At 54.3% G+C, this 21,562-nt stretch overlaps 1 protein-coding gene across 8 annotated transcripts; it reads right to left on the minus strand.

Moving 5' to 3' along the window:
• Positions 1–19: 19 nt before the first annotated feature.
• Positions 20–21,270, minus strand: ITGA7 (integrin subunit alpha 7). Of its 8 annotated transcripts, XM_009180903.2 has the most exons (28): positions 20,859–21,270; positions 16,415–16,542; positions 16,236–16,315; positions 14,546–14,801; positions 13,979–14,056; positions 13,533–13,652; positions 12,424–12,631; positions 12,097–12,290; positions 11,650–11,738; positions 11,408–11,535; positions 11,162–11,257; positions 10,925–10,986; positions 10,616–10,785; positions 9,996–10,145; positions 9,251–9,366; positions 8,514–8,706; positions 8,351–8,431; positions 8,179–8,258; positions 7,992–8,066; positions 7,757–7,859; positions 6,887–7,063; positions 6,589–6,720; positions 3,978–4,091; positions 3,332–3,430; positions 3,101–3,226; positions 1,651–1,763; positions 825–838; positions 20–740 (listed from the first exon to the last, which is right to left on the minus strand). In XM_009180903.2, the coding sequence occupies exons 1-28, from the start codon at positions 21,062–21,064 to the stop codon at positions 550–552; spliced, it is 3,579 nt and encodes a 1,192-aa protein (XP_009179167.1). In that variant the 5' UTR covers positions 21,065–21,270; the 3' UTR covers positions 20–549. The 8 variants fall into 8 exon arrangements, with proteins under 8 accessions (XP_009179167.1, XP_009179171.1, XP_009179173.1 ...); XM_009180907.1 differs by lacking the exon at positions 13,979–14,056 and having other exon boundaries at positions 20,859–21,269; XM_009180909.1 differs by lacking the exon at positions 825–838 and having other exon boundaries at positions 20,859–21,269.
• Positions 21,271–21,562: the final 292 nt, after the last annotated feature.

Here is a 21,562-nt window from a genome sequence, read left to right on the forward strand (position 1 = left end):
AGACTCTAAGAGGCAGAGGTTTTGTTCTCAAATATTTTTTAATAAATAGACAAAACCACAAAACCACTAGACTGATGCAGCAAATTAAGGTCAGATGAGAGGGGAAACTAGAGAAGAGGAGCCCCTGAGTCAGTGACACAACCTCCTCCCCAACCCTCTAGGCTAAGGCACTTCTGGGGAGGCAGGTCCTTGGGGTCCTATTACACAGAGTGAATGGGAGAGGAAGGGATTAGGATCCCTTCTCCCCACCTTTGCATGAGGACATCCCTGCCCTTCTCACCCTACCCCATGGCCCTATCCCTGATTTACCCTCTCTCATCTCACAGCACTCTAAGGGGAAGCTGGGTGGGAGGAGTTCTTGTGGGTGGGGGAGGTCTGTGCCCCTGAGGAAGCCGATCCTGCCAAATCTTGATGCGACACCAGCAGCCCACTCTACCCTCTTCATCCCAAAGAGCCATCTCTGGGGAAGGGGTGGAGAGTAGCCACAGGCCAGGCTGGGACATGGGAACCTAGGCAGTGCCTGGCCCCGCATGCCCATCGGGGCCCAGCTCAGGATGCCCATCGGCAGCCAGGATGGGGTGTGCATCCGGGCCCTCCCGCCGGGGGCTGCCCCAGTTGTTCCTCAGGATGGTGCCCGTCTTCTCCTCCTTGAACTGCTGTCGGTCTTCCCGAGGAATCTTCACCGCATGGTACTGGGGCACGGTGGCCTCGGGGTGCTTTGCCCGTTTGAAGAATCCCATCTGTAAGGACACGAGGCCGGACCATGAGGAGCCTGAAGAGCTGTGGTCCCTGGAGCAGACGCCTAGCACGGCACGGCTCCTCACCCTCACCATCCCTGCTGCGGCAGAAAGGAAACAGGCTGAACAGCATCTGGTGCGGTGGGCAACACCCACGGTGCTCCCATCAGTGCCGGGTCCCCAGGTTCTCATTCACAGCAAGAGAGAGACCAGGAAGGCATCCAAGAGGCAGGACCAAGGGCATCTCCCTTGGCCCCTGAAAGAGGGCCTTGAGGGTGGAGCATCAGGACCTGACTCAAGATTTCTACCCACTCTAGCTTCTTAAGAGACCCAGTAGTGTCCCCCAGAACACAAACAAGACCTGAGGAAGAAAATGGCTTCCTAGTCCCCTGCGTCTCTAGAATGATGCCTCTCAAGCCCCATAAACATGCATCCTGTGTACTTGTACCTTGGGCAGCATGCCCCTTACAGCAACGCCCTCTTGTCCATCAATACAGTAGTCTAGCCCCACCCTAAATCAGGACCATGCTGGCCCTTACACACCAGGGTGGGAATGTGCCCCTGCACACTCACACTCAGAGGCCCAAGACTCCTACATGCTCAGACTGCATGGCATCTCCTTACACATTCATCTCCTTGCACACTCATGCCCCTAGAAAAAAGCATGCATGCGACCTCCCCACACCCACATGCACACACCATGAGCCCACCAACCCTTTGTGCACGCCTCAGGCTGTGTAGACTTACCCTTATATCTGCACCCTTCTAATTACCTCTCACCTCACATCACTCTCATGCAATCTCATTTTTCACCCTGAACATTCCTGATCCCCTGAGTGCTGGGAATTCTCCTTATATTCACACACATACATACCCACACACATATATACACATGCACACACACAACAGTTACCCCACAGTCCCTGGACCCCCAACTTCCATGGCTGAAGGCTGCACAGCCAGACAGGCCCGGTGATAGTTGGTGGGAAAAGGTGAGCTCTGACTGCTCCGATGGAAGAAGCCACACTGGGATGTCGAGGGAGAAGCAGGGCAGAGGAGGCAGAGGAGGGAAAGATTGAGGAAGGACGGGAGCCCCTATCTCTGCTCTGTCTCCCTTCCATGGAAGCAGGGAGCAAGCATCCTGGGGCCAGTTTCAGAGAGGCATCAATCTCCCCTAAGACTGGGAAGGTCCCCAACAGCTTGGATGCCACTCCAGAGCCTGGTCTACTGATGACTCACACTTGCCAAAGGGTGGCTTAGTCTGTGATTGGTCCCAAAGAGCAGGTGCAGGCAGGGGCAGTTCTCCAGAGCCCCAAGGACATGTATGGTTCCGAACACAGACTCAGATGTGGCAGATGGCTCAGCATATGATCCCTGGTGATGTATGTGATTCCCTGTACTGACGTGTGCATGTGCATACTTTTACGTTGAGCCCTGGATGATAATATGATTCTGTATACAGCTCTGGGTGTATAAGAATACTTCCGTGCAAAGCCTGGTATGGGGAAGCTCCGAGTTCCGCCCTGAGGGCAGTTTCCTGGAGGCTGTTCTCCACGCTTGTTGGCCTTCTTGGCCACACTTACCTTTCCAGTTTTCACTGCCACATTCTAGTTAAGTCAGATCACACTTCTCTGCCTCCATGACTTTGCCTGCCATGGTCCTGCTAGACCCCACCTACCTCATATTCTTACATCCTGACCCTACCACCCAACCTTCCTCTAAGGACTGGTTTCAGTGCTACCTCCTCTCAAGCTTGTTTCCCTCTAAACTCCCACTTCCTTTTCTCAACTCAACACTTTCTGCCTTGTCCTTGACTACAGGCTCACCACTCCTACCCCACTAGACTATAAAATCCCTAATGAGGTCTGCATCTGAATTTTTTTTTTTTTTTTTTTTTTTGAGATGGAGTCTCGCTCTGTCACCCAGGCTGGAGTGTAACGGTGCCATCTTGGCTCACTGCAACCCCACCTTTTGAGTTCAATCGATTCTCCTGCCTCAGCCTCCCAAGTAGCTCAATCTACAGGCACACACCACCACACCCGGCTAATTTTGTATTTTTAGTAGAGATGGAGTTTCACCATGTCGTCCAGGCTGGTCTCAAACTCCTGACTTCAAGTGATCCACCCGCCTAGGCCTCCCACAGTGCTGGGATTCCAGGCATGAGCCACTGCACCCAGCCTGCATCTGATTTATCTTTGAAACATCCAGGGACTAATAGAGTTCCTGAGACATGCAGGGTAAGTGTTCAGTGCAGATTTGCTGAATACATGAGTGTATGGGTGGGTGACAGAACCACAGTATAAAAGGCTGCCCACCCAACCAGGAAGTCCACCCCCATCAGCCCCACCCTCTCCAAGCCTCACCTTCCACAAGAGCAGCACCAGCAGTGCTAGCACCAGCAGCCCAGCCAGTACAGCCAGGAGGATGACCCACCAGGGCACTCCTTCTGCCACCACAGCCATGGGGTCCAAGTATACCATCACCGGGATCTGGGGAGCAAGGGGTCAATGGAGCAAGAGGTCAATGGAACACGAGCTGGAGGGAGCAGGAAAGAAGAGAGTCCTCCCCACCCATCCCCCAGCCCTGCAGCTCACCACTATGGAGGCATCTCGGAGCATCAAGTTCTTTATGGAGGACTTCACTGTGATGTTGGCCCGGACAATGACTTCCAGGGACTTCACAGCTGAGTACTCCTAAGGGAATAGGAAAGGAGACCCCTCTCCTAAATGCCCCATGTCTCCCTCCCTTCCCCTTACCTCCTGAAATTATCAGTGCAATGGTGCCCAACACAGAGGATGTTTCTGCCTGCTTTGGGTTAAGAGTATGCTGCATTTTGGCTGGGCACAGTGGCTCACACCTGTAATCCCAGCACTTTGGGAGGCCAAGGAGGGCAGATCACCTGAGGTCAGGAGTTTGAGATCAACCTGGCCAACATGGCAAACCCCCATCTCTATGAAAAATACAAAAATACCGGATGTGGTGGCAGGTGCCTGTAATCCCAGCTACTCAGGAGGCTGAGGCAGGAGAATCTCTTGAACCTGGGAGGCAGAGGTTGCAGTGAGCTGAGATCGCACCACTGCACTGCAGCCTGGGGGACAAAGGAAGACTCCATCTCAAAAAAAAAAAAAAAAAAAAAAAAAGGATGCTGCATTTGGACAGTGAGGAGGGAGGAGGAGAAGTGAGTCCTGGAGGGGCTTTTGGGGAAGAAGAAACAGACTAGAGCCCCAGTGGTATCCTCACCTCCAGGAAGGTGCTGTTCCAGAGACGGCCCCAGACATGCAACACAGCCGCGCGGTCAAAGCTGTAGAGTGGGCAGCTGAACACCACACAGTTGGCCGTGCCCCGGGCGCAGTCCTAGGGATAAGGACAGACAAGGGTCTAAGCCACTCAGTTTGACCCTGCTGAGACTGCCATCTCTCCCATTTTCCTTACTTGACCTCAAACTCCCCTCCTCCAGGAAGTCTTCTCAAACTAATCTTATATCCAAAACAGCTGCCTACCCCAAATCTGAGCTATTCAGCTTTGAAATGCATGGAGGGGGCAGCATGGAGGGGAATCTCTTACTTGACAGCACAGGCAGAGTAGCTTCCCCAAGTGATGCTTATGTTACCTAATGACAGTCCCATTTATTGAACACCTACTACTTGTCGGGCACTTATCTCATTTAAGCTTCGTAACAGTCCTGCAAGGTGCACGTTATTATCATCCTCATTTTTCAAAGGAAGAAACTGAGGAGGCCCAAGGAGGCCAGGTGACCTGCCTCAGGTCACAACACTAGCAAAGCTAATAAGTGGTGGAGCAAATATTTGAACTCAGCTCCATATTCGATACAGCCACACCCCTGCCCTAAACCCAAACTCACTGAAGCAGGAGGAGGCTGCCTCAGGAGCTCCTGGGGGGTGCAGGGGACTCAGGCTCTGTTCTTTCCAGGACTGACCTAAATCCATTTGGCCCAATCACCACCTCTTGACCCATTTGCCTGAAAGTTATGTTATATCATCACACCACAATCCAGATACAGAAGAATGGCTTTGAGAGTATCTGAATTCTTTGAGTCATCTTTTCTTGTGCCACTTTTGAGCCATTCAAGAATCCTCAGCCAAGCTGTCTAAAAGCAAGGCCTTCTGCCTTTTTTGTAAAAGAATCTACTTTAGACATTATGTTAAGCAAAGTAAGCCAGACTCAGAAAGATAAATACTGCATTATCTCACTTATATGTGGAATCTGAAAGTTGAACTCATAGAAGTAGAGAGTAGAATAGTTGTTACCTAGGGCTGGGGTGAAGGCGGGGTGTGGCTGGGAGCTGGAGGAGGTGGTGGTCAAAAGGTACAAAGTTTCAGTTAGACAGAGGGAAGAGATATCTATTTAAGAGATCTATTGCACAACATTGGGACTCTAGTTAATTACAACACAGTGTATTCTTGAGAATCACTAAGAGAACAGATTTTAAGTGTTCTTACCACAAAAATAAGTATGTGAGATGATGTATATGTTAATTAGCTCAATATAGCCATTCCACAGTATAAACATATTTCAAAGCATCATATTATACATAAATATAATTTTTGTCATTTAAATAAATAAATACATTTCAACATGAAAACAAAAAGAATCTATTTCAAAGTTCCCATTTAAAAGGGAGACCTCTCAGGGGAAATTGGTCAGGTGGAGAAGGGAGGACTATCCATGTAACAGAGCAACAGCTATGACACAGGTTCCTACATCCCCTGACATTCTTCAGTTTGCCTCATGCCATGCTCCCAGGGGAGCTGAGGACCCAGTGCAGGGACTGCAGCAGCTGCTAACATTCCCCTGCAAAGGATCTTCTTGGCTCTACCTGAGGTTTACCTCCACCTCCTTACAGTCAGGCCAGAGACCCTCCCCTAATCTACGTCCCCACCACATTGTCACTGCGAGCCCCATCCTAGCAGGGAGGGGCACAGAGCATGTGCGGATCTGCTCAATACCTTCACCTAAACAACACAACTCTGCAAAACAAGCAGAAAAGGGGAAAGCAAAACTGCTCAAAAGGGGTAGACTTAATAAATCACATCTAATATACTATCATCTTCATTATTAGAACTTTTAGAATTTAGTGTTTTTGCCAAGCACATGGCTCAGGACTGTAATTCCAGCACTTTGGGAGGCTGAGGCAGGCAGATCGCTTAAGGTTAGGAGATCGAGACCAGCCAGCCTGGCCAACATGGTGAAACCCATCTCTACTAAAAATACAAAAATTAGCCAGGTGTGATGGCATGCACCTGTAGTCCCAGCTACTCGGGAGGCTGAAGAAGGAGAATTTCTTGAACCAGGGAGGCGGAGGTTGCAGTGAGCTGAGATCGCACCACTGCGCTCCAGCCTGGGCGACAGAGCAAGACTCTGTCTCAACAACAACAAAAAAGAACTTAACATTTTTAATACTGTAAACATCGAGCAAGTGTCCTTACACAAATTGACTTTTTTATGTTATAAGAGTTCAGAAGAACGACCAACAGACCTCAAAGTGTGAGGATGGGCTAACCCCATCCCATCACCTATAAAATGTAATGCTTTATATAAATGTAAGGTGAATCAATTGCTTGGCTAACTAACTTGCTTCAGGCGGAGTGACCTGTTCTAGAGTGAGCAATTGCAGGGGCTGAGCAGGAAGGAGGTCTGCAGTGTCAGTAGCTGCCTCCCGGGCACCCCCTCCTATGTACTGTGATGGGAACATCTGGTCAACTTGCACCCAGGTGTTTGGCCATCACGTGTCTCAATAGGCTACCCTTCCTGGACACACAGTACCCTGGAGCTCTGTGCCCCTACACCCCACACTCCCATTCCGGCTGCACCAAGTCCGGCCTGCCCTCACCAGGGTGATGTTTTTCTTCTTCTCAGCAGAGGACACTGGCCACCAGGACATGCTGGGCTCCTGCCGCTCACCAGGCTCCTGCTGCTCAGGTGGCTCCAGCTCCCGCCGCCTCCTATCCCTACTGTCCACATCCTGGACACAGAATGGGGGGTCTCAGTGAGTGTCCCCCCAATCACAGCCGTCCTGAGATAGAATCTCCTCCCCACTGCCTTCCTCCTGCCCCATCACTGCACTCACTACCCTTACTCCCCATGACATCTCTCCCAACATCTAACCCCCACCCCCACCTAAGCCTCACCAGGTGGAGGATGTTGGGCCTGGGAGAGCAAAGCCCTTTCTGCCCAGGCCCCTGCCCGCCCTCCAGTTCCACCCGCATTGGGTACAGCAACCACTTCCCATTGGCAATCTCATGAGGCCACATGATGTTGAGGAAGGCAGAGCCCAGGGTTTTGAGCGACTGGCCTTGATTGGAAACCTGTGGGAAAAAGAGAGTATGAGGGGAGGGACCTCAGTTTTTCTTTTTTCTTTTTCTTTTTAATTTTTCATAGAGACAGGATCTGGCTATGTTGCCCAGGCTGGTCTCTAACTCCTGGGCTCAAGCAATCCTGCCACCTTGGCCTCCTATAGTGCTGTGATTACAGGCATGAGCCACCGTGCCCAGCCAAGGAACTCAGTTTTCAAGTGGATCGTAAATCCACAGAGATGGAAGGAACAAGGGCTGAAGAGAAGGCCCTCAGGAAACATAATTTCAACAAATACTCAGGATCTTAGACCCCACCAGGCACCATTCTTCCCACCCACCAAATCCAGGGAACCCTGGAAGTGTCCCTGGAAGCAAAGGCAGAGTTCTAGGGAGAGACATTAACTCCCACCCCATGTTCCCATCCCCCAGCTGAGGCCTACAGCAGAGAAGCTTCCCTGGACTTTCATGGCCTACCAGACCAGCAGGTGAGACAGCCAGACAGAATGACCAGGAAAGGTCAGGTGAGGCCCCAGCAGAAACACCTTACCACAGCCAAGGTCCAGATGCAGACCAGAGGCCTCAAACTCACTAGACCAGCATGCTGCCACATGGTAGAAGAGCCCCAGCCCTGGGGACACAGCTCAGCCTCTCCTCTGTGCCAAGGAGGGAGGGCAACCATGGAGGGGCCTCATCCCTGACACTTACCGTGACCTCATACTTGACCTTGCTGCCCACATCCCGCTCAGACTGCATGGCTCTCTCGCCCCTCACCACGCCAGAGAAGAAGAGTTGCTGGGGAGTGGCCATCCTGGTGTGGAAAGGTCAGAACAGGGGTAAGAAGGTCTGGGGCCTGGCTTAGTGCAGGCAAGGCCCTGGCCAAGGTTTGGAAGTGGCAATGCCCCTTCCCTCCAATGGAGGTACCCACTTGGGCCAGGCTCACCCTGCAATGGACAGCGGCAGCTCAATGAAGACATGGGCTCGTGCAGAGACTGGATGCAGCTCCTGCTCACTGATCCTGGTGAGTGGGCAGGGGCAAGTATGGGCATCAGGCACAGGCGCCTCCCAAGGGGTCAGATGAGGTCAATATGACAACCCCCACCTCACCCCTCCGGCCCCGCCTGGCTTACGTGGCCAACAGCAGCTCTACCTCCAGTTCCGTGGTCTCAATGCTGATCCCTGAGGTGCTAAGGATGAGGTAGAAGGTGACCTAGGCCAAGGGTGGAAAGCGATTAGAGTCAGGGGTGGTCTATGGGCTTACGGAGAGGCTACTCACATAGGGATAAGGGCAGATGTGCTAACCTGGGCACCTCTCTTCATGGGGTTCCCCAGCTCACACTCAACATGGGAGGCATTCTCGTTGGACAGGCAGAGTGGCTTCTCCTGGAATGGGAGAGAAGGCAAGGTCAGTCTGAGTTACTGGAGCCCCTCAAGACCCCACCCCATCCTGCCCCCAGGTCCTCACCGCAGGGTCCAGGGCCCGGACTCCTGAGTAGTGCAGTGAGTCAGGAAGCATGACCAGGAGCTGGGCTTCATGGGCATCATCCCCATCAGCCTGGGGCTGGGCTGGGTCCGATGGCAGGTTGGTGACCATCAGCTCCAGGCCAATGACTGGCTGCCCACTCAGTGCAAACAGGGCTGTTGTTCCATCCGCATCCCTGGAGAGTCAGACCCCACTCCCGCTAAGAACACCTCCCCCTACCACTCCCCCTCCCAGTCTGCTCCCCCAGTACCTGCCTTCACTCCCTGAGCCTCTCTTCCCACTCCAGGTCCCCATCACGCCCGTCCAAGCCTCAGGCCTCTGTACACACAACTGGGAGTCAGGAGACCTCTGTTCTCATCTCAGCTCCACCATTACTTACCTTGGGCAACTAACTTAACCTCTCTAGGCCTCAGTTCTCCATCTATAAAATGAGACTAATATAATTCCTACCTCACAGAGGTTTGAAGACTAACCAATGAGATGTATGTAGACTGCGTATTATTAGTGTACTGTGAAGGATTGCTATCCCTTGCCATGGGAGCCCCCGCGGCCCCATCACTGACCCTCATCGCAGTCTCTAAGTCATCAGCAGGTCCTCTTCCACCTTCTGCCCTCTCTGCAGGCTCAGCCCTCCCTCTGACTGGTCCTCCTGAGGGGGCTTTCTCTCAATCCTTGAACTCTTGCCCTCCCACCCCCACCCTGCTCTCTGCCTCCCTCACATGGGCAGAGGCTGGAATTCCGTGTCGCTGACCCGGGCACAGAAGCGGGCGCGGACCAGCTGCAGATTGCTCTGGCAGATCTTGTCTTCACCACAGCCTTGCTTCAGGAAGTGGATCTGGGGAGAGACATGAGATAAGGGGCATTCCTAGGGGACAAGGCAGGGGGCAAACCTGTCACCATGGCATACAGTGGGTTAGAGTATCACAGGATTAAACAACCTGTGCTCAACTCTCATCTGCTGCGTACCAGCGTGTGATCCTGAACTACGTCCTCTCCTCTGCAGTAAAATGATGGGAGCACTACCATGCCATGGTAGAGACTAATAGCAAGTCAAGAACTGGACCACACTGCCCCAGCTCACATGCATGTAACTGAGTTCCAGATTTAGAACCGGAAGGGATGTCAAGGGCACCACTTCTGGGCCAGCCATAAAAACCACGCAAGGGGCCTCATGTCCCCCGCTTCCAGCTGAACGGGATGAATGTGACTTCAAGAGCTTGAAGGCCTCATTTGAAGATTACAGAATCCCATCAACCTGAGCTCCTGAATGACTACATGGAGTGGAGGAGCTCTGTCCCCTTGACTAGGAACACATGGTCATTTGGGCACCTAGAGATATGAGGAATTACTGGAGTAGCATACGTGAAAGGGCTCTATGAGTTACGAATGGGTGTCACTGGGGAGGGACTATGATCTCTGCCCTCCCAGCTCCTCCTCCTGGGCTAAACCAGAACCCATGCTCACCTCTGCCCGCTGGGTGCTGGGCTGGTGGGCATTGAGGATGGGGGCCACTGGAGGCAGCCCCTGGCCAGGAGCCTGTCGCCGGAGCCGAGGGGTCTGGAGACTGTAGGACAAGGTCACTACAATGGCCCGAAGCTTGTCTTTGACATTATCCTAGGAAGAGGAAGGGCTGTTCCTCACTGGAACAATCCCCAGGCCTCAGCCCTGCTCTGAGCCCCAGCCAGACCTAGGACCAATTCTAAAACTTGGAAAGAAGCTTAGGGACATGAATGAGAGAGGTGGAGAACTGAGCAAGGAGGAGGGAGAAAGACTGGGGTAGGGGGCAGGAGAAACCCAGGATTTAAGGCTTTGAGGACCAGATGTGATGATAAAAGCTGCCACCTCCTCCATTCAGCTGGAAGGGGGGACATGAAGCCCTTGCACCTCCTCCTCCTCCAGGGAGTGCAGAAATGACAGGAGAGGGCAGCAGATGAGGAGAAAGTGAGCTCAGAAGACAGGCTTCCCACGTGTCTAGGTCTTAGAAGGAGGCACAAGTGTGTTCGGGAAGAAGCAGCTAAGAGGAATCACGGAAGAGAGATGGAGCCATGACAATGACCCTCAGAAGCCAAGGGGTCAGTGTCCACCTGGAGCTGGAACATGGCATCTCCACAGACTCGGTCATGCTGGTGCTTCAGCCACACGGTGCCTGAGGCTTGGTGCTTGGGTTCATCTGGGCTACGGCTCAGGAAGGTCACACGGGGAACCTGGCCCCGGAGCCTCCGGTCTGTGTCCGCATCTAACACGTAGTCCAGGGCTGTGGCATGTTGGGAGAGGAGTCGTCACTGAGCTGCAGAGCTGCTCCAGCTCACCCTATTCCCAGGGTGACCTTGAAGTGACCCCCCCCTCCCTGGGAAACCCAAAAGGGCGAGCCGCAGAGCGGGGACTGCACTCACCCACAGTAGGGCTGTAGCTGCTGGGGACTGCAATGTAGCTGAAACAGACCCTTAGGTCCACGCTGCGGGGGCAGAGGGTGGCTCCTGAGCCAAACGAGGCCGATGGGCCAAGGCCCCCACCCCCACCCCATCTGTCACATCCTGTCACAGCCCCAGCCCCAAACTGGGGAGATAAAGGGATCAAAGGGAGGGCAGGGGAAGCTGCCAGGGTCCAGGTGCCACCCCATCCCGCCTCACCAGACCGAGTGGCCGCCAGCACAGTTGGGCTGCTCCAGGTCAATGCTTCGTGGAGCAATAGAGACCTCATGGGAAACATGGAGGACGGGTCTGGCCCTGGGATTGGGGAGTCAAGGGCACCAGAAATGTGAGAACGTGAGGCTGGGAAACAATCTTGAGCATTAGATTTGGCACCGGGATGGGGGTCAGAGTCACAGGGAGGGGCTGACACCCTCAGGGAGGGAGAAGTGGTGGTGAGGGGCTCACCTGAAGAGCACGACGGTGTCAGCCAGGGAGCCCACCAGCAAGTCAGGGTATTGGTTCCCATCCATATCCAAGCTGCCTGACAGGGAGTAGCCGAAGCTCTTGATGCCCACAGCCTCGCCCTCCAGCACCTAGAGAACCGGCTGTCAGCCTCCCTCGATCCCAACTCCCTCAGGCCTCTGCCTCTCCGATGCCTCTGCTGATTCCACCCACACCCATTCCCTCATCCCAGCGACTCCCCTCACCTGCGAAGGTTTGGCGACAACCCCCAGGCTGCTCCCATGGTAGATGAAGACTTTACCATCACCATCAAAGGGGGCGCCCACTGCAATATCTGCAGGGCACAGGGAAAAGGCAGTCACCCTGGCTGGGGGCCTTGCAGACAAGGTCCAGGCCTCAACTTTCCCCCAGTCACTCAGGTATGTTTTCTATTTTATTGAGAGGCTACAAAATCCCAGGCACTCTACGTACATCATCTTTAATCCTCTTGGCCACTCTCTGCAGACATTACTAACGCAAAAAGGTTAGGTAACTTGCCAAGGTCAGAAAGCCGGTAAATGGTAAAGCTCAGACATAAGCCCAGGAACCCTCACTCCCGGAGTCCTCAGAAGACCACACCCTGACCTCTGAGGGGCTTCCCCATCCCTCCTGCGGCCCCTCCCTCCCCTGAGCCTTTCAGTTCCCAGTCACACCTGGAAAGCCATCTTGGTTGAGGTCCCCCAGGACAGCCAGGCTGATCCCGAACATGGAGTCAGGGGAGCCGCAGAGCCGGAGAGGGGAGATCCCAGCCCAGTGACCCCCCTGGTTCAAGTACACATACACGGCACCCCCCAGCTCTTCTTGGCGCTCAAAGAAGTAGGGGGCACCCACTATCAGGTCTGGCCAGCTATGGAGAGAGGGAAACATTCAGTACAGGTCCTCCCTGGCCAGAGGAGCCAGCAGGAGGCTGAGTGGCCTCAGCCAGAATGGGGCTACCGGACCCAGCCTCCCTCAGGTGGCACGGCCCTCTACCCACTCACCCATCACTGTTGAGGTCAGCCACAGCCAGCGAGTAGCCGAAGCCGGAGGTCAAGCGCTCCCCAGACAGCATAACCTCAGGCACCAGGCGACTGGCGCTGTCCTTGCGCAGGATGACCACAGCACCCTTGTGGTTGGCACGGGGGGCCCCAGCCACAAAGCTCAGCTCTTCTGCACGCACCAGACCTTTCCCCGAGTCAATAGAGAAGCCTGGGGAAAGGGTGACTTACCCCTAAGTCTTCACCCCAAGACCCAGAAGCTGGGGTTTGTCACAGCTCCCCCATCCCCTGCCCCCTCCCCTAGGTTAAGAGTCAAAGATAGGTTCCCCCAAGTCATCAGCACCACAGCTGGATGACTCTTCCTTCCCGCAGGGCCTGGCAGCCCCCCACACCCACCAGGCCCAGAGACAAGCTTGGCACAAAAAGTGCAGTGAGGTCAGCCTCAGGGAATGGGCAGGAGACAGAACGGTGATGGCTGAGAAGGCCAGGAGCCCAGGTTGGAGGCTGAGCACAGTGGCCTGATCCTGCCCACACCCAGGGAGCTAGAAGAGCTAGAGGTCCCTCTCAGGCCCGAATCCCACCCAGTGCACCTCTTCCCCCCACTCCCTCATCCTGACAGGAATGGGAAGTCTTCACATGGATGCGGGGGAGACAAGGGGGAGTGAGAGAGAGCCTGCTTCACCCAAACATCTCCCAGGCCTGGTTTCCTCCTCCTCTGCAGAGGGAGGCAGATGAGACAAGGAGAGGGACTTACCAACAACACTAGCCCTTTCCTCAATATGTGCCCACCATCCATCCCTCAAGGAAAGTCCCCCTAGAAGGCAGGACTGTCCTTCCCAGGATATCCTCAGCCCTGGCCCTCTCACTCCACCTGAATCTTCCTCCCTGGAGACCCCTGGCTCACAGCCCCAGAGGCCATCACCCTTGGGGCCTCCTCTTCTTAGGCCTGGTCACTGGACCCGGCTCTTCTCTGCAATTTGGGCCTGATGTGTGTCTCCCTGGGTGTGTGTTGGGGGAGGAGGAGATTATAAAGCACCAAAGGTCAAGTTCCCTGGGGAAGGAGGGGAGGCCAGGCCATGCCCCTAGAGTCCAGGAGGTGGGAGCTTACAAACCTAAGTAGCTATTCAGGGCCAAGTCTCCGGCTGGTCCTGGGAGCCGGTCAGCAGGGTCCAAAGTTTTATACACCAGCTGGTCAGGGTCTGAGCTATCAATGTTGGTCACAAAAAGCAACCCTGTGGGGGGTGGGGGCAGACACCAGGGACGGGACATCCAGAGGAGGGGCCACAGAGTAGGGAGACGGAGCCACAGAAAGGCCAGAAAAAGGTGGAAGAAGAAGAGGTAGAGAGAGAAAAAGAGACCAGAGAGATCACAGCCAGAGACAGAAAGACAGAGAGAGACAGGGTGAGAGACAGAAACAGAGACAGAAGGATGGGAGCATGGAGAGGGAGGACAAAAGAGAGGAGCAGAGGGTTAGAGCAGCTCTGGGCCGGGGAGGGGTCCCTACCAAAGTAGCTGTTGGCAGGGACCGGGATGAGGCGGGGGTCCTGCTCCTTCTCACCCCCCGCCTCGTAGGGACCGTCGTCCAGGTGTGCCAGGTCCGCTGAGCCCTGAGCACAGAGCTCCACCCTGGCCGTGCCTGCAAGGACAGTCCTGTTAGTGCCCAGGGCAGGGTGCAAGGAATATCCCTCAAGCTGGACACTGAGTTAGACAGGCACACGGGGAAGCCCCTCCTCTTCTTTCTAGCCCTCTCCCCACCCTGTTCCCAACCCAGGCTTCCTGGGGTCCCCCAGATGTGGCATCACACTCACCGAGTGTCAGCTCAGCCAGCAGCAGCGTGCGGAGACGGGAATGGCAGTGATGAGGTGTGGGCTAGTGTGTTGGAGCATGCAGGCCCCAGCTGCAGGCCCAGCGTGCACTTGGGGCCCATGCCAGCACGTTGAGGAACACTTGGCCGTGCAAGGGAAAGGAGGCACCCCCCAGTCACGTGTGTACTAGCTCAGTGGGGGTGGAAGGCATGGCAGTGCCCTGGGGCCATACAGCAGTGCACATGTGGTCATGCTTGGCCATCTCTCCAAGGTAAGAGGAGGTTTCGGTCCCCTTCTCCCCTCCCCGAGGAGTGACTCACCCTTCCAATTATAGGTTCCTGGGGCCCCAAAGAGGAGGTAGTGGCTATCAGGGGAGAAGGCGGCAGCTGTGCCCTGCTGGCAGAACCCAAATTGTTCATGGCCTTGGGGGCGCCCCTCACAGAACTTCCATTCCCCACCATCCAACTCATCCCGGATGGCCAGGTCCTGGCTTAGCACAAAGCAGCGACCAATCATATCCCGTGTCTCCAGGATCTGGTCCACTCGCTGCCTTGCCTCATATCGGTGTGCACAGGTCTGGGGGAGGAAGGGATGGGGATCATTTCACTCTGTGGGCCAGGGACCTGCTTGAGGCATGCTGCCCACATGCAGAGATTTGGCAGACACTGATACGTGTGTGCTCACACGCACACGCACATGCACACATACACACACATACCGCTATGCCGGCACCACTCAAGCACCATTACCCTGCCAATGTTACGAAGGTCCATGCATAACCCAGCAACCTGTCTGCACCCACTTCCTTGCCCTCAAATGGACATCTCCTTGTTCCACATTCTGCCTGGAGCCAAAAGACACGACTAAGCCACCACATAGGATGTGTGTCTCCCTGATCATTTCACAGTCCTCCAAAATGCCAAGCTTGGCCCTGTCCCTGGAGCTTTGTAAGTGTTAGCACCTCCCCTGCAAAGAACTTGCTGTCCTCTTCACTCTCCAAGCATTACTCTTTTATTTTTCCTGAGGTAAGGTCTCACTCTGTCACCCAGGCTGGAGTGCAGTGGCACGATCATGGCTCACTGCAGCCTCGACCTCCAGGGCTCAAGTGATCCTCCCACCTCAGCCTCCTGTGTAGCTGGGACTACAGACATGCACCACCATGACTGGCTAATTTGTTTCTCTTTTCTGTAAAGATGAGGTCCCACTATGTTGCACAGGTTAGGTATTACCTATTGTTAAAGCCTGGCTCCAATCACCCCATCTGCAGAAGTCTTCTCTCTACTCCTCCTTTGGATTTTTATAGACTGGAGACTAGACCACTCACTTAACATTAACCAGCTTCTGCCCCACAGTGATCTGTATTGGTAACTGTGTGTCTGTGCGTCTTACTGAAAGACACAGCGAGAGTGAGAAACAGAGAGCCCTGTCTTTTTTTTTTTTTTTTTGAGACGGAATTTTGCTCTTGTCTCCCAGGCTAGCATGCGAGGGTGTGATCTCAGCTCACCGCAACCTCCTCCTCCCAGGTTTAAGTGATTCTCCTGCCTCAGTCTCCCGAGTACCTGGGATTACAGGCACCTGCCACCACGACTGGCTAATTTTTTTGTATTTTTAGTAGAGACAGGATTTCGCCATGTTGGCCAGGGTGGTCTCGAACCTCTGACCTCAAGTGATCCACCTGCCTCGGCCTCCCAAAGTGCTGGGATTACAGGCATGAGCCACCAAGCTCAGCCTTCCCCTGTAGTAACTAGCACAATGCCTGATGCTTAAAAGGTTCTCAGTAAGGCTTTGACAAATGGATGGATGAATGAATGGACAGACGTTTTTACATGTATAAGGACAAAGACCAGGCCTCACACCTTTTTATATCTCCCTGATGTACTTGGTATCATACCATATTCCTAACTTATGTTCTCTAAGCACACCTGTGCATAGGCACACACCATAAACACACACACACACACACACACACACACACCATCCTTGCATTCAGTCATGAGAAGCAATACTCACAACAATCTTGCCCCCAGGCCCCTGGCTCCGAACACTGACTCCCAACCACTGGTTCTCCTTGCTTTCCTTTTGCACATCAGCTGGAGGCAGAACACTGGGAATTAGGGGAGGGAAGAGGAGCCCAAATCCTCTCCTCCCCGCTCACACGCTTCCCCCACTCCGCTCATGCAGGGCCACACCTCCCTGGTCGATGTCCACTCTGTAGCAGTCGGTCTCCTCCAGACTCAAGGGGCAAGCGAAGAGGCCTCCAGTGCGATTCGCCTGCTGCCCAGGAAGAGCCAGGGCCTGGGGAGCACCCACCAGCAGCCTACAAGATGGGGCAGGGACAGGGACAGGAGTTAGATGTCAGAATGATCCAACCTCCTTATTGCTGCCCAGGCCCAACCCCTCAGTACTAAAGAGAGTGTTCAAGGACTAAAGAGAAGGGGCAAATGTCAGTTTTCTCAAACCCTGGCAAGGACAAATTAATATACTTGGTCATGCAGTCATCACGTTGCATGTACATACCAGCTGGATGAGGAATCAACATGCACAGTAGATACACACACACACACACACACACACACACACACACACACGCCAACCCGAGCAGCCAGGCCAGCACTGCTGGTTTGAAAGAACCGCCTGTTCCCAGCACCTGTTCCTGAGTAGGCCTTCCCTACCCCCTCCTTGGCCCCATCCCCAAGCTCTGCCCTGCTCCCCCAACCCAGTCTAGTTGAAACCCAGCCAGAAATGCCAAGAATACTGGGAGCAAAAGTAACAGGGCCCCACACCGGCATCAGACTGTGGCTCAGGGACCAGCTTCAGAGGACAGGCAAGAGGCTAGATACAGATCCACTTCCCCCTCATCAGGGACCCAGCGAAGACCTCATCTCCCAGAAGCTGTGCCAGCCCAGGATTCGATCAGTCACTCTGGCTGGCATGGAGGTAGGGACAAGTTTCTCCTCCTGAGTCCAGTGCTACCCCATTCTCTTCCCGACATCCTGAATCCCCTTCCCCATCCTTCCTTCTCCCCATGTCTATGATTTCTCCTTCCCTTTCACCCCCACCCAGTCTTCTCTCCTGCCTCCCCCTCAGCCTCTTTCCCAGCTACAACTTTCTTGGCAGGACAATTTTCCATGATCACAGCCAAGACGTCTTCCCTAGGGAAGCACTGTGCTGGGAATGGAGGCTGCCTGGGTCCCCCGGGGCTGAAGCCCCAGGCCAGAGTGAAGGCTGGGATGAGGTGAGACGACTGACACCCAGCTGGCTCCATGTGTCCTCTCTTTGCAGAAGGAGAGACTCAGAAGTGGCAGTGGCACAAACCTCAAGGCCTCTCTCCCACACTCTTCTCCTCCATCTCCCTTCCTGGGGGGGCAAAGCCCAAAACCATGTTAGGCAGTATTACAGACAGGCATCTGTGGGACACTGTGCCAGGTCTGCTGGGGTGGAGGGGGAGGGCAGAGAACCATTCTTCCTTCCCACAGCTCCTCCTTGTCTCTTAGCAGCTGCCATCCCTTGTCAGGGCCAGTGTCAACAGAGAGAAGGGGTATAGGGAGTAGTAGAGACGAGAAGACACATTTGACATTCAACTACTTATTGAGAGTCTATCATATGCCAAGCCCTGTGTCAGGTGCTGGTGAGACAAGGAAATCATATTTATTCAGCACCTATTATGATGTCAGATCCGAAGCTAGACACCAGGGATATGAAAAACTAACATTCGTCACTGTCCACATATGTGCCAAGCACCAGGATAGGCAAGTCACATGCATTATGTCATTTAATCATCACAACAGTCCTACGAGATAAGGATTCTCTTCTTGTCTTTCAGATGAGGAAACTCACTCAAAGACACTAAGCAGTGATGCTGGAATTCAAATCCACATGGGCCTAACTCCAATACTTTGTCATTCCACTCAGTGACTGACCTGTCTCTAGAACACTGAGACCACCCCAGAAAGGGAAGAAGGGAGAGGGGAGATGAGGGTACCCTGGGCAGAAAATGAAACGAGGTGATACAGCCCTGTGCAAATAAACGGCAACCTTCAGGCAAGTCAGCAGTCCCCCCAACCTCCAAATATAGAGGTGACCATCTCACTGAGGGTTGGGGCTGTCTTTTCATCTTTGTGCTTGCCCCATAGGGAGTGTCAGGATGTGTTTTACTGAACACACACATTTTGTGGACTCATAGAGATATCCAGTGTCACAGCTGGTCAGTGCATAGCTAAGCATCCAGACAAGTTAACTTTGTTCTATGTTCACATCTCCTCTGGAGGCCAAAAGTAGGGAGGAGGGGAGGGGCCCATGTGGAGGAAGGAAGCTGAGTGCATAGATATGCCCAGTCCGCTCTTGGTGGAGAAGAGACCACTCGATCCCTAGTGGAACAAGAGCACCCAGCTGCAGCCTCTCTAGTCCCTCCACCTGTGGTCCAGCCACACACACACTCCTTCCTGACCTCATGCCATAAGCCCTAACCACCCCAGGCTTCTGGACAGCCACAGTGCAGCCACTGCAGAGAGAAAGGCAAAAAAAAAAAAGTGTTGGCAGCTGGGGGCAGAGGGACTCCCTGGGAGCTCAGCTAAGTGAAGACAAAGGAGTAGCCCACGACCACCGCACTTCTCGATTCTCCACACACTCCAGCGCCCCAGCCCAAGTCCAGCCCCTCTTTGGCCCCTCTCAATCTGGGTGGCCCTCTGGAGAGGATGCTTGGCCTGGAAGGCGGCTCAGCAGGGGAGGCCCTCTAGCCAAGCCTTTGGATCCAGAATCTCTGTAAAGCGCTCCATGAATCACAATACAAGAATAGCAGTACTACTAACACTTTCACAGCACTCACTGTGGGCTATGCACTATTCTAAGCATTTTACATATATTAAGAACTCTTAATCTGCACAACAACTGTATGTAGTAATACTATTGTTTATATTCATTTTACAATTGAAGGAAATAAATGAGGCTGGAACCACACAGCAAAGGTTAGACCTCAAAGTCTCATCCCAGAGCTAGACTAAAAGACATCAAAACAGGCAAGAAGTTGTTTCATCAGGGTGTGCTAAGGCAGGCAACCTGCAACTAAAAAGCTAGGGACTGAGCAGGTGCCTGGCCTTTCACATGCCCCCCTCCCTCACCGCCCCCCCCCCTCGGGCAGCAGAGCACCCCCTGCTGGAGCAAAAGCAGGGTGAGGCAGTCAGGCCCTCTGGGAATGCCCCCAGCTTGGCTCTGGGAGACAGAATCAGGGGCCACCTTCAGAGAGGAGGGGGAAATGACAAGAGACCAAGCTATTAAAAATAACCTAGAATTTGCCTGGAAATAGCTTAGAGAGTTCAGCATGTCCTAAAAAGGTCTCCAGTCCTCGAACTCTGGCAGATGGGGGAAGGAGGGAGGAAGGGAGGAAGGGAGCAAAGGTGAATGAGGAAGCAGATGGTAAATAGAAGAGGAGATGAAGTCCATTGCTTTCTATCTCTCCCAAAGTTTTGGGGACCACAGCCCCTGCTACCAGATGATAGGGATAATGAAGGAAGAAAGATTAGAGCTAGGCCCCCACTCCCCAAGCAAGTGAGAAATGAGCTCTTGTCTCTGCCCCCTGCCCCCAGACCAATAGTAGAGGGAGAAGACAGTCCCAGTGGACAGCATTGATCCCAGTAATGGATACTTAATGTGGCTTAGGCACTGGTTGGAGAGAGAAAAGCCCCCTAGCAGGAGCGGGTGAGAAGCTTTCTTCATCTCTGGCCTCTCTTTTTACAATCGGACATGTAGCGAGAGCCAAGGATGCAGGCAACATGACCAGTCACAGGCCCCTCACAAAAGTATATCCATCTCCCACGGGTCCTGAACTGATTAGAAAGAATTAGAATTGTCCTCCACCCCTTACTCCTCCTGTCTTTGACCTGCTACTGAGATTCCTGGAGCTGGAAATTTGCTAAAGAGGAGGAAGGGGAGCAGCCTGGCCAGCATCCTTCCTGGATCTCTCTCACTGTTACAGGTGCTGCGGCTACTACTACTACTGCTACTAGTACTTTGGGGGCTCAGTTTTCTGCCACTGTCTATCACCAAGCCACCTACTGCAGGCTGCCAGACCTGCAGATCCTCTCCCAATCTTCCCATGGTCTTAAACCACAGAAGTGGAAGCTCTCTCCTGGCCTTCCAGTGCCCTGCTGCCCTCATTCCATCCATGGCAATGCTCTGGCAGGAAGTTATTTCTGGAGTCTGCCCTGCATGCAGCCCTCTCATGGCACCCTCAACCTCTATGTCCTTTCCATCTCCTCCTATTCTAAGCAGAGACAGACAGTCTCCCTCCCTTGGGGAATCCAGCCCTTGGAAGAAGCAGGGGAGCCAGAGGCCCTGGGGCTGGAACAAGGATGCAAGTTGGGGGAAAGGCCCAGAAGAAGGAGATGGTTCACTGCCAAGACAAGAACCTTCCTTTCCAACTCATCCCTAAGGCAAAATCCTGGGTCTCAGTGCCGGGAAGTGCAGCTTCAGACCCAAGTCAGATGAGGCAAGGCTCCAGGTTGGGGTGCGAGATGTCTGTGGGCAGTCAAGGTCTTGGTGGGGCTGGAAGACAGAGAAATGAGGTGCCCCGCAGAGTGGGGAGGACGACGATCTGTGGCTGGAGCATGGGGACTCCGGGCGGGTGCGGTGACTCACCAGCTTTGGGGTCCGGGCTGCAACTGCCGGTGCAAGGCCACAGAGAAGCCGAAGAGGCTGCCTGGCTCGCCCTCCTTGCGCAAGGCACCCATCACGTCCAGATTGAAGGCGACAGCCCGTGAGAAGAGCAGTTCGACGAGCAGGGAGCCAAGAAGGTAGCAAATCCAGGAGGCCCCCCAAGGGTCGCGGCTCCGAGCCCCGGCCATGGGACGATCCCCGCGTGCTTTCCCAGCGAGTGCAAGGGAACTCTCGCACGCCCCAAGCCCCAGGTCCCCCCAGGCGCGTCTCTGGTCTCCGAAGTCTCGTTGGTCTTTCAGAGGTTTCCCAGTCTTTCGCCCCGCCAGCCTTCCCTCCCGCCGCTCCGCCGCCCCAGCACGGGCTAGGATAACTACAGCAGCCGCAGCTCGGGCGTCCACTCCGGCTCCCGCCTCCTCTCCCGGGAACACCGCGCAGGCCCCGCCCCCTGCCCCGCCCCTCGTTCCCGCAGCAGGTGGAGACCCAAACGCGTCGCCAAGGGAATGCCCAGGCTGGTGGCTGGGGTGGAAACTAGCCTTGCTGACCCCCCACCACCACGCCCCCCAAGCCCAGCACCGGCTCCGGCTCCGCCCCTGCGCGGCGCTCTCCTCCCCTTCTCCCCCCGATCCCATCCCCAGCCCGGGAGTGGTGGAGGCGGCGCCTTGGAATGCGGTGGGAGAGAAGCACAG

Source organism: Papio anubis, chromosome 9, assembly GCF_008728515.1.
Source record: "Papio anubis isolate 15944 chromosome 9, Panubis1.0, whole genome shotgun sequence".
NCBI lineage: Eukaryota > Metazoa > Chordata > Mammalia > Primates > Cercopithecidae > Papio > Papio anubis.

What these genes read in the sequence shown, in the direction of transcription:
- ITGA7 (XM_009180903.2), bottom strand. Translation starts at nt 21,064, where the DNA reads ATGGCCGGGGCTCGGAGCCGCGACCCTTGGGGGGCCTCCTGGATTTGC. An exon ending in CAACCAAGATGGCTTTCCAG is followed by an intron (nt 11,739 to 12,096) that starts GTGTGACTGGGA and finishes TGTGCCCTGCAG; the next exon opens with ATATTGCAGTGGGCGCCCCC. An exon ending in AGGTCAAGTATGAGGTCACG is followed by an intron (nt 7,064 to 7,756) that starts GTAAGTGTCAGG and finishes TTTTTCCCACAG; the next exon opens with GTTTCCAATCAAGGCCAGTC.